At 41.3% G+C, this 11,280-nt stretch overlaps 3 protein-coding genes across 3 annotated transcripts in view; all 3 read left to right on the top strand.

Moving 5' to 3' along the window:
• Positions 1-1,383, top strand: part of PHALS_06231 (uncharacterized protein) — a gene marked incomplete at both ends in the record, with an annotated part of 1,934 nt that extends 551 nt beyond the window's left edge. Inside the window, 2 exons of the mRNA XM_024719481.1 lie at positions 1,204-1,286; positions 1,348-1,383. Of these exons, the coding sequence (XP_024584775.1) occupies positions 1,204-1,286; positions 1,348-1,383 (119 nt within the window). The remainder of the gene's footprint in view (positions 1-1,203; positions 1,287-1,347) is intronic.
• A 4-nt stretch (positions 1,384-1,387) lies between these two features.
• On the top strand, positions 1,388-1,728 carry PHALS_06230 (uncharacterized protein; the record flags this gene model as incomplete). The annotated part of the gene is made up of 2 exons (XM_024719480.1): positions 1,388-1,408; positions 1,510-1,728. The coding sequence occupies 2 exons, from the start codon at positions 1,388-1,390 to the stop codon at positions 1,726-1,728; spliced, it is 240 nt and encodes a 79-aa protein (XP_024584774.1).
• Positions 1,729-4,076: 2,348 nt separating this feature from the next.
• PHALS_06229 (uncharacterized protein) lies at positions 4,077-6,079 on the top strand (the record flags this gene model as incomplete). Its single annotated transcript, XM_024719478.1, has 2 exons — positions 4,077-4,239; positions 4,296-6,079. 2 exons carry the CDS (start codon positions 4,077-4,079, stop codon positions 6,077-6,079), a joined length of 1,947 nt encoding a protein of 648 aa, XP_024584773.1.
• Positions 6,080-11,280: the final 5,201 nt, after the last annotated feature.

The raw sequence follows: 11,280 nt of genomic DNA, 5'->3' as shown, positions 1-11,280 counted from the left end.
ATGACCGGCCGTGGATGGGCGCGCTTTAGAGCCGCCTTATGGGCAGCTTCAAGCTGCCACCTCTGTTCTCCGTCGAGGTCATTGGTGATCACACCACGTGTCTCAGTTGACGCGAGGTCAGGGAACGGATATGGAGTCCGCAAGACACGAGCAGGGCTTGTATCGCGCCGCTGGCGCTGCTCGTCTTCCTCGTCATCCCATGCGAGAAAAGGCGTGTCAGACTCATAGTCGACCACATCCTCAACGAGGCCCCTCGGCACTGAATGCGTACGCGGAGCGCGACGTTTGTGCTCATCGAGTCTAGTTTATACATCCCGGTGCTGCAAACGCACTGTTCGACGTTGCGCAGAGTGCGGGCGACGAAGTTGGACTCTGCCCATGCTCGCCGTCAGACCGGCGAGACTTGGAGATTTTGGTGTCATTGACACAGGGCTCATTAACAAGGAAATAATTTGTTCCAACGAATAGAGTTGCAGTGTCGAACGGACACGCGAGCGTCGTTGAGGCAATAATTGATTGGAACTGCATATGTTCTCAATCTTAATGGGGGAGGGTGTAACGGGGTTAAACGTACCCTGGTAACGGGGTGTATGTCACACGAGATGTGCATGGTGTGACTGCATCCAAACAAGTATACGGTATGTGGCTATGTAGCCAGTAGTTATGCATGTATCTAGATTTTACTATATGTATTTAGTGTATTGAGAAAAATCTAAAATTTTAAAATTAGGATAAAAAATAAATAAAAATCGGTTTTGATTTTGAACAACAGTGCTCGTTTGCCTTTGTTAAGGTTTTTAGTACTTAGAAGTAGCGATTTGCGACCCGCTAAGTACTTGGTTTTTGTCAGGAACGATAGGTCGGTGACTTCAGTATGCTTCCTCAAGCGCTTTGCAGCGGCAGCCCCGCTGCACAGCATGTGATATTCGTACTAACAGCATACATTAACAAACCATAGCTAAGCCTGACCGGCGAGTAAGTTTCAAAATACCTAAGCGCAATCGTCTGCAGTAATCTCAGTGCGACGATGAGAGCTTCGAAGTAAGTCATGCTACAATTTTCATTGTGCCTTAGCGCAAACACTCATATATATCGAATACTGTACCATCCGAACGCCGAGCAAAATCTCACAGGTAGCCTCCTTTCACTTATCAGCTTCAGATGAGGCAATTGCTTTGGCATCACTATACGGTCAATCTGCAGCTAATAGTGCAAGCTTGTCACCATCATCTTTCCGTGATCGCTTTGGCTTTGGCGCACGTAATTTGTCTTATCTATCACTCAACGTAAGGAGCGGGAGCTCAAAAGCAATCACAATCATTCTGACAAGTGTTTGGGATGTGGTAGATCTATTACATATCATTGTTGTTGTTTGCCAAGTGAGTACATGAATCAAAATGCGGATCTCGTGACATATCTTTATTTTCTCGAATACTAAGTGGTTGCCCTCAGCTCTAATTTAAATTGACCGCAATGATCGAAATGCTTGAGTGAATGTACCTTAGATAGATGCAAGTGGTTCTGCAGGATTGTGATAATCAAATTAAAGAGATTGATGCGCTCATTGGCACTTCAGTTGTGTCAAACTTCAACTCGAACGAATCTCCTGGGTGGGTTATATCAACATTTGCTCTAGTAATTGATGTGTATGCACTAGAGACAGGGAGTGAAGCTGTTGTTTCGCCAACATCATCGAATGCCGCTTGCTCTGTGCGACTAACTGGATGACTTAGACACCTTCAAACGCACAATTTGTCTCTTTTATCTGAATCTCAACATGTTTTTATCATGGCGCACACTCAATTTAAACATAGTAATGAGATTTGAAATTTCATTATTGATCGACGATTTAATCTAATCTACGCGATTGCGGATCGTATTTGATGTTCAGAATCACTTTATACAGTGAAAAATTAAAACTTGTCGTATTTAATATGATTACGAAAACTGACGGATAGACCTGTTTCATGAGTGTAGTATCCATACTTTTGTAATCGTTGAGGCTCGCTGAAGGCACCTTTTTTTACTATATCTTTACTTACTTTAAATGAAAAGCCCACATGGCAACATGAATAGAGATGTACTTCAATCGTTTGTCAAGCAAAGCAGCTGTGTTTGTTTATATCGTCATAATACTGACATCGGTGTTAGGAATATTTACAATTGCACAAAAAATTTCGTTTAATTGTACTACTGTACATTTTTATACATATAATTTGTACATCATGTGTAAGGGATCAAGCAGAAGCAGATATAGTACTTGACTAAGAGAAAACTTCATATAGTATTACCAGCATGATACCATGCATTCTTATACCATCAAATTAAGAAAATGACCCCAAATTTGCACAGTGTTTTCATCTTTTTGAATCGCTCATTGTTATATTCTCAAGTCAGTACTACATTGTCGATTTGTATTGACTATAGAGTCGTTTAATATGCAATTAAATGTGTAGGATCACATGGAATAATATTATTAATACGAAAAATGTTGTCAATGTATAAAGTCTAGAAACAATAGTCATTCATAAATGGGAATGTTATCAATTGATACTTTAGGTTCATGACTGTCTGTCTCTTTGTCCATCAACAAATGACTCGAAGTCTTCCCTATTCCTTCTTGAGTATCGATCTTAAAACATTTGCCAATTTCTTTTTGTTCATCTTCTCTTCTTTATGAACGTGTAACGTTGTATAGAAAAGTTTAAGAGGTATAAAGACACGGAATTGGGGCGAATCTTAATGATCAGAAGATAGTGCAATTGCTTCAAGATGCAGTGAGAAGAATGATGAGCATTTGAAGTCAGTTAGATTCGTTTTAAAGGAGAAGAGAAAGGTCTCGAAACCCTAGTGTGATAAGAAACTGTCGATGCAGTAATAAAGATTATGAGCTAAGTAGTTTTTATTTTTCAGAAGAACTTGATAGTTTATGTATGATTCTGTCATTACTATCACTCTGTAACGGGATATAAAACCTATTATGGTGTGTCTACATCAACTAAGAACTGTGGTGAAATTGGTGAAATTTAAGTATTGTAAGAATGACATTTTGGCGTTTAGCCCATCATCGAGATAGAACTAGTCACTCTTATATATTATGACTTCTTAAAGTATAGTTATGATTATATATACACGTGTAAACATAATCGATCCATTCATGAGATTAAAAATGCATCGGGACGTGGAAGATATCCATCCTGCTGAATCTTAAATCATAGATCAAATTTGTCAAACCTCGTTAAAATTTCACCGGTGCGATTTGAGCCTACGATTAATTGTTTGACAGCCCCACCATCACCCGATTAACATACTGCTCACTTCAAAAAGACACAGTTCGTAGATGCACTATTTGCAAAGATCTTTATGGTTGTCTGGCAAATTAGTATCTGGTTCGTGATTCTTTTCTAGCTTTGTATGGGTCACTTCCACAGGATATCATGATGTTTTCATTTGTCACATTCTTGATACAGTTGTTGACATCACAAATATGTTTACAATGTATTCATATATATACATTACTTACTTGAAGTAGTATATTTTGTAATTTTTCAATGGACACATTCTGGAAAGTGTTTACGCACCAATGTGAATAAAATGTACGTACAACCATCATCGTACATTTTTATAACGTAATACTGTACGACCAGGACACCATAGTAAATGTACGCTCCCCTTTGAAAGCAAAGTCAAAGAGATGCTCTTGTTGTAATGGCACAGAAAGACTGTTCTTCTGACAATAAATCTGAGGGGACCAGAAGAGAAAGTTGTGAACCAACCCATCTGTAATCGTTAAGGTTACATTTGTTTATTATATCTTGACTTACTTCAAGAGAGATGCGCATATGACAACATCATGCGGATCAAAGCAGCTGTATGGCTGTGAAAGAACCAGATTCATAAATGTGCAAATTATTGATAGCTGAATAGAATGCTGAATAAATTTGAGAATTTTCAGCCCAGGTTGGATATCCCGAAAGCCGGATAGACCAGATTTTGTGATGGACATATCCTACGTCTGTCTGACCAAGTGATTTTTCACATGAATCTTGACGTATCATTTCCCAATTTTCCTAACGATGTTCGTGCCAATCCTTTCGACTATATTACTACTTGATGTCAGTGTATCCTCCACGTCTAATTCGAGTTTAGTCCATCATGATGTCGTGTTCGTACGTTCGCTGCCTTCTGCAAATAGTAGCTTGACCGTTGCTGAAGGAGAGGTGGAGAGTTACGATGATGGTGAGCAAGACAGTACTGACACTGGGGAGATAAGAATCATTTCTTCCATCAAAAAGTGGATCGCACCGCGTTCATACAGCCAGTTGCTGCATGGAAAACATCACGAAAGTCTCCAGTCTTCTCAAAAAAGTTGAATGAATTGCTGCAGAGCGATTCAAGAAACATTGAGAAGATATTCAGATATTTTGAGAAGCTTCGCGAGTCAAATGATGAAAACATTGTACTATTCGTCGATAAGACCATCTCCGATTTGCTTCGAAAGTCTGCGACAAGCGAGTTAACACAGATAGAACTGCTCAAATCTAAAACGCCTGCATCTAAGATCTTCACAAGTTTGATGCTACAAACACAAGACGGGTCTCTTGAAGAATTTTTCCGCCTTGAGCTTCACATTACGTTTCTGTCTTACGCCACCAAACTAATGGTCCAAGAAGGCACTGCGATAAATCGCCGTGGACCCTCAGAAGACCTATATCGTATTCTCACGGCAAATCGCAATGGAGAAACTTTGATAGCTTGGCTTGGAAAATGTCAGTTGGCTGGCGATTCGAAAAAGTTAATCGAATCTTTCATATATGGCTTGTTGAGATCGTCTACGACCAAACATCTAGCATATCGACTTCTATCGTTGCGTGATGAAGATGTTCTTGTTCTTTTCAGAATTCTCTATGGGCCAAAAGAGGAGCCCGATGAGTTGAGGATAAAGAGTGAGTTGCTTAAGTATGCTGCATTTATTCGTTTCAACTACATTGAACACGAGTCAAAGAGTTTTTCTTTCGTTGTGCCTGCTCTGCATGATTACTTGAAAAGTTCGTTCGGACTATCGGCTGAAGATCAAAGGCAGTTATTTTCGCGAAAAGAAGTGGAATTGGTTATGCCAAAGCTTGATCCGGAGTACGAAACCTATAAGGGTTTCTCCTGGTCAGAGTTTACGGAGGATGAAGTGCGTTTGTTCAAAGCTGCATTGCAATCCAACGAGTATGCAATTTTGGTCAGAGAGGCGTTAAAAGCAAACAGGCAGGTTGCTTCATTTGCCAATAAGTTAGGGGAGCAGAATGCGGTGAACACGTTTATGTGGATGCTGAACCAGGAGGAACTCGTGCAAATGCTTCAAGCGGTGCTTAAAGACGTTAACGCAGTGCAAGTGGCTGAAGAAATTCGAAACGAAAATAGTGATCTTTCGTCGTATTTTATGAAACATGGTGCAGATACGACTATCTTTCGTTATTGGTTCGCCAATGATGATAGATTGAGAGTGCTCGAAACGTCTATGATGGATGAAAACAGTCTGACGATGTTTAAAGATGCGTTGGGGTCAGCAGGACAGTTAAAATTGGTTGCTGACATGTTAAGCAGTACGGAATTGGATACGGTGACGATACTCAAATCGATACTTGACGATGAGATTATAGTGAAGTATCTCAAAGAGGCTGTGAAGGATGACAAGAGTTTGGAATCATTTAGATTGGCTTTGGAGCACACGATAGATGTCAAGAATATCAAGTCAAAGGCTGGTCATGGTCTCAAAGCTGTATTAAATGATATGAATCAAGTGTTTTCTCTAAGAGTGGCTATCAAAGATGATAGTCGTGCGACGTTGTTTCGAGCGGCTTTGGAGGATAAGAAACATGAGGATGATTTCTTCAAAGCATTGAACGAAAAGAGATTGACAAATGTGTTTATATCGATACTTGCTGAAAACGAAAAGTTGGAATGGCTTGAAAGGGCTGTTGCGAAAGGAAGATACGGGAGGTTGGAATTTGATAGAGATGACAAGATGCTGGCAGATGAGATGGTAAAGTATATCAACTCAGGACAAGGCGACAAAACTCATTACTAGTTACTAACATTGCTTACATTGTCTAATCAATTCTCATCTGTTCTTGACCATGAATCTTGGTCTTTTAGCTTTGGTAGATACTTCGTATCGATAGAATTAAATATACTTTTGTTTTCTAAAGCTTAGATCAAGTACAAAATTCTGTTTATTTGAGGGTAAAAACACTATGTAAAATTTGATATGTACCTAATCTTCTCGTGCCATATCATATCTATACCAAATTACTCTGCCATAATAATATACGACGATCTGGTCAGTAAACAATTAAACGGACGAGGGACGAAGGTACTGACTAGGTACTCCACGGTGAAATCTAATACCGCATTGTTAAGTTTAGGATACGGAATCCTTAATTTTTGAATGTGAAGCCACCACGCGTTAACAAATAGGCTAATTAACTTTTTGAAAGTTATGAGCGTCGTAATTACAATACTCCCAATCGCCGTGAATGCTTGATGATCATTGATCTTAACAACCGCTACCTAGCTTAAAAATACAAGCATCTTGGCTCCAAGTGCCTTCTTCAGCATATCTTCAAGCTGACGCTTCGTGTCGATGTACTTGATCTTTGAATTCTCCCTCTTGCACATGCCCGCGTATCCAACTCTGTGTTTTGAATGCAGTTTTGAGCACTGCCTTATATTCATTGCTTTCCCTGCTTGTTATTGCTGAGACGATCATGTCAAGGCCTACGTAAATAAGCCTCCCAGCGATTGCTTGACATAAACGCATTGACCCCGAAACTCTTCATACCATTTTCCCAAAAAGTACTATTTTATGGGCTCTTGCGGTGTGTATCAACTTGCACATAGCTTTTTTAATTGACATACGTGTCTTAGAGTATTGTCGACACCCAGCGGAGCATCCATATCAACGTTGTATTTAAGCACACTGTTTAGTATAGCGCCATTGACCTCCGGCTATTCCGTTTAATAGCCGCTTTCAACACACACTGCAAGAATCATATAAATTACTTTCATGTTGGCGATTTGATATAAGCCTTCAATAAATTGATTCCATACTTTTGTTTAAAATTCTTCGTGACGCGTCATCACCTGAACCGCACAGCCTTTCTAATCACTCTCCTTGGCTAAAAGCCATCGTGATCCAGTCGTGCGATTGTTCTCCTCTGTTGGCTTTGATATCCATATTTGGTTCTGCTTCTGGTTGCGAAGCTTGCTTGAACATCTCAACGCCAATTTGCTGCATCGTCGCTTGCCATTACCTCAGCATATGTAGTCAGAAAGTCCGTATTATCCTCACTTGTTTCCCCAGGTATGCAAAACAGCATCTACAATATATTCATATCCGTCAATCCTAGCACATTTCGACGTCGGCGGATCGCCACTTTCATCTGTTGCCTCTGCAACATCTGAGCAGTTTGTAGCACCGCATCAGCTCATACCTTCGTCTTGTTTGCTCTACATCAGGCCGAAACACTAACTGATCTACTTGACGCGTATGAAGTGATGGACGACACTCTACTTGCTCCAGTCTGTTTTCGACATAGTGATAGGAAACGGATGGTCTATTGCTTAGTGAGAAGCCCGCGTGCTAGCGTATCGCTTACACACATTGAGATATAGTTATCTTGTGTCGTTTAACGTGCATTTTTCCAAGTGTTTCCTAACCTTGACGTACCCGATCTTTGGCTAAATTTTGCTGCTCTTACTCGTTTCAACCCCATTGAGCATCAGGCGACAAAGTTCGAAGTAGACGTGGAGTAATAAAGACGAAAGAATAAACACGAGCATCGTCAGAAATATTGGGAGCGACAAAAGACTGGGTCAGGCCGACGTAAAAAATGCTAGTCCCGAGACGCTTAAATTTTTGAGTTGTTTACTATTGAGATCCCAGATTATGTTTCGCTTGCACATCTATCAACAAAGCAAAATCTGGTCAATAGTGACAATAAAACTAATGAAGCACATCTCTTTTGACGTTGCTACGTGCGTATCTCTCTTGAAGTAAGTCAAAATATAGTGCATAAATTTAACATCAGCGAATACGAAAATCGATAGATGGGTGGTCAACAACCCTCGTCTTCTGGTCCATTCTAACTTTTATCAACCAGACAATTATGCGGATCGATTTGTTGAATTGCAAATTCATAGAAAAATATCAATTGAACTTCATTAAAGTAGAAAAGTCACGACTGTACAAACGGCACAAGCTTGCTTCGCTTTATCAAAGTGAATTTTCTTAGATTTATCGATACAAGGCTACCCAACTAACTGTGGAAATGCACCACTGACTGTGTGTTGATGACGTCACAAGTACTACGTTAATGTTGTCGGACATATAGTAGACGTTCATTGGTCTGAATAAATAAGGTTGCTTGTAGAAGGCTCTAGAATGATCTGGACGGATAGGCTTAGTTGTAGCACAGGATAGCGAACTAAGGACCTTATTATATAACTTCGGTTTTTACCAACGATCCAACAGGTTAAGAGCCACACGAAAAAATCTAACCAGCACGCTTCATCCTCACAGCTATGACGTCCAAGCGAATAGGTGTTCGCTTAGGCAGTGGGAATTACTATCACTGAGAGTTTAACATGCGCATGACACTTGCGCGAAAGGGGTTGTTGGCGAACGTTCAAGTCGTCACGAGAGAAGAGGAGATGACAAAATCTTGTCTGTTCAGCGACGCCAAGGCGCTGAGGACCATTACTCAGTGAGCACCAGACCAAGATTCGCTCTGCGTCGACGGCTATGCACGTTTGGAACATTCTACGAGAATTCTTCAACTGTACCACGCTTCACAACCGTGTCGAGATGACGCCTGCCTGCATTAGTTCAAGATAGAGAGTCGCTCGATTATGTCCAAGCATCTGGATGCGTTCGACAAATTTGTTGTCGGACTTCAGTCACTTGGAGAGCCTGTTGAAAAATTGCGATAGCTTGTGGTACTGCTGAGCAGCCTCCCGACAGATTATGAGCTGATAGTGCTGATTGTGGAAAATGCCAAGGACATCACGTTTATTGAGGTCAAGAAGGAGCTGTTGAAGGAGCATGAACGGTTGCAAAACAAGTAGACGACGGAAAAGCATTTCCTGTTCACGGAAGCGGTGGACGGTTTAGAAGCAATCGTGGACCTTGACAAAAAATTACGGTCCAAGGAAGAGTAAAGGTGGCTTCAATGAAAAGTGCTTTAAGTGTCATCGAGTTGGACACATGAGAAAAATTGCCCTGACGGAAGCGATGGCATTGATGAAGACGCGGTATTCGCTGTTGGCGAAAATCGGATTGATAGATTGCTGATCGATAGCGGTGAGATCGCATATGACACCATAACGTGAAGACTCAATTGATTTTGATGCTACGATCCTAAACATCAATGTGACCATAGCAAATGGAAAGAACTTCCGTGTTCTTGGTAAAGAAACTGTGAAGCTGATTGAGATGGACGGTAAGCACATCAGAATTCTAGATGTTTTGTACATTCCACGACTCGATAGACGGCTTTTATTGGATCGAAAACTTGAAGAATGTGGATTACGTGTGGGATTTCAGCAATTTTCATGTGTGATCTGGGACAAGAACAAGGCTTTCGCTCTGGCGAAATGGTTGGCAAAGTTTTCGTCCTTGTTTGCATGTTTGCGTTTTGTGAATACGCCGGTGTTGACAATCATTGGGAGGTGTGGCACGCGCGCATGGGACACTCAAGAGAGAACGGTATTGTCAAAACTCAGCATGTCACGCATTGTATGCCAGCTTTACGCCGTGGCTTTAAGACTGTCAGGGTGGATGCGTGAAGGGTAAGCAGACTGTTTCGCCGTTTTCATCACAATCAATATCTAAGACATCATGTGTTTTGGAGTTAGTTCAAACGCGTTCGTGAGCAACAAGGTCACAGCTATGTGCTCCCGGGATGGTATCATGCATCAGCGGACTGTACTTTTAGCCCCCAACAAAACGTTGTAGCGGAATGGATGTATCACACTATCATGGAGAAGGCAAGAAGCATGCTTTATTACAAGGGCATGTCAATGATTTGGTGGGCGGAGGCTGTAAGTACTGCACATTTTTTGATTAATAGATCTGTGAACACTGAACGAAGTGATATGACGCCGTACGAAGTAAGTTTTAAGAAGAAACCACGAGTGGGACACCTGCGTGTGTTTGAGTCCCACGGATATGATCACGTTGACAGGGTAAGTTTGACATAAGCGTATGCTTCTTGGATATTTTAAAACTCGAAGGGGAGTCGTGTTTATAATTTGGAATCCTCAAAAAGTAAGATTTCACGATCTGTTCAGCTTGATGAGCGTGAGAATAACGGTATTTACTTTACACCGTGTTCGAAAACAGAGTCAGTTACTATTTTTTCGAGGAAATGAATGAAGGAGCGATCCCTTTTTCCTCTAAGCGACCGCCGGTGATATACGAACCTATGCACAGTGTTGAGGAGTCTACGCAAGATATTGAGATGGACGAGGTCGAATCATAGCGCAATATCAATCTGGAGCGACCTTAGCACTCGAAGATCGGATAGCAACTGGGCAAGAGCTGACTTAATATCACTCTCCACGGAGAATTGTTTGATATTTTGTCTGGGCACAGAGCGGTCAAGGCGTTTTTGCGAGCCAGCTTTATTACTGGAAGACGGCTTGGAGCTGAATGATGGAAGAAATTTGGAAGAAAGCGAACGATTAGCGTCTCCGAAGCGCCCGAAGATGGATTACTTGCCGAAGCAGTGCTGGCTTATGCGACAAGAACTGACGGTGTCTCTGACATTCCAAAAGCATACGCAGAAGCAGTTGCAAATGAAGAAGCAGTGGCGTGGCGAGCAGCAACGAAGACTGAATTACTATCACATGAACAAAACAGCACTTGGTCTATTGTATCGCCCGTCCGATTGGATTTTGGTGGGGTTTCGCAAAGACGCGTGATGAGAACGGCCGAGTCATTCGTTACAAGGCAAGTTTTAAACAAAAGTTCGGTGTGGATTTTTTGAAACGCACTCTCTCGCTAACATGAACTCGATTTGGTTTGTATTGGCTGCTTGCTTCAAACAGTTGAAAGCAGACACTGCGTTTAACCGAGTCTGTATGGAAATATGATGTTTGTATGCTAAATAAGGCCTTCAACGGGTTGAGATAAACAGGTAGCGACTGGAATAGAACTATTTAAGGAGTCTTTGTTTTGAATGATTCTAAGAGTTGTGGCGCGGATCAGTGTGTGTCTGTAAAGCTCTC

The sequence above is a fragment of the Plasmopara halstedii genome (assembly GCF_900000015.1).
Source record: "Plasmopara halstedii genome assembly, contig: Scaffold_2956, whole genome shotgun sequence".
NCBI lineage: Eukaryota > Oomycota > Peronosporomycetes > Peronosporales > Peronosporaceae > Plasmopara > Plasmopara halstedii.
The sequence above is the reverse complement of the archived record's forward strand: the minus strand, read 5'-3'. Positions and strand labels throughout refer to the sequence as shown.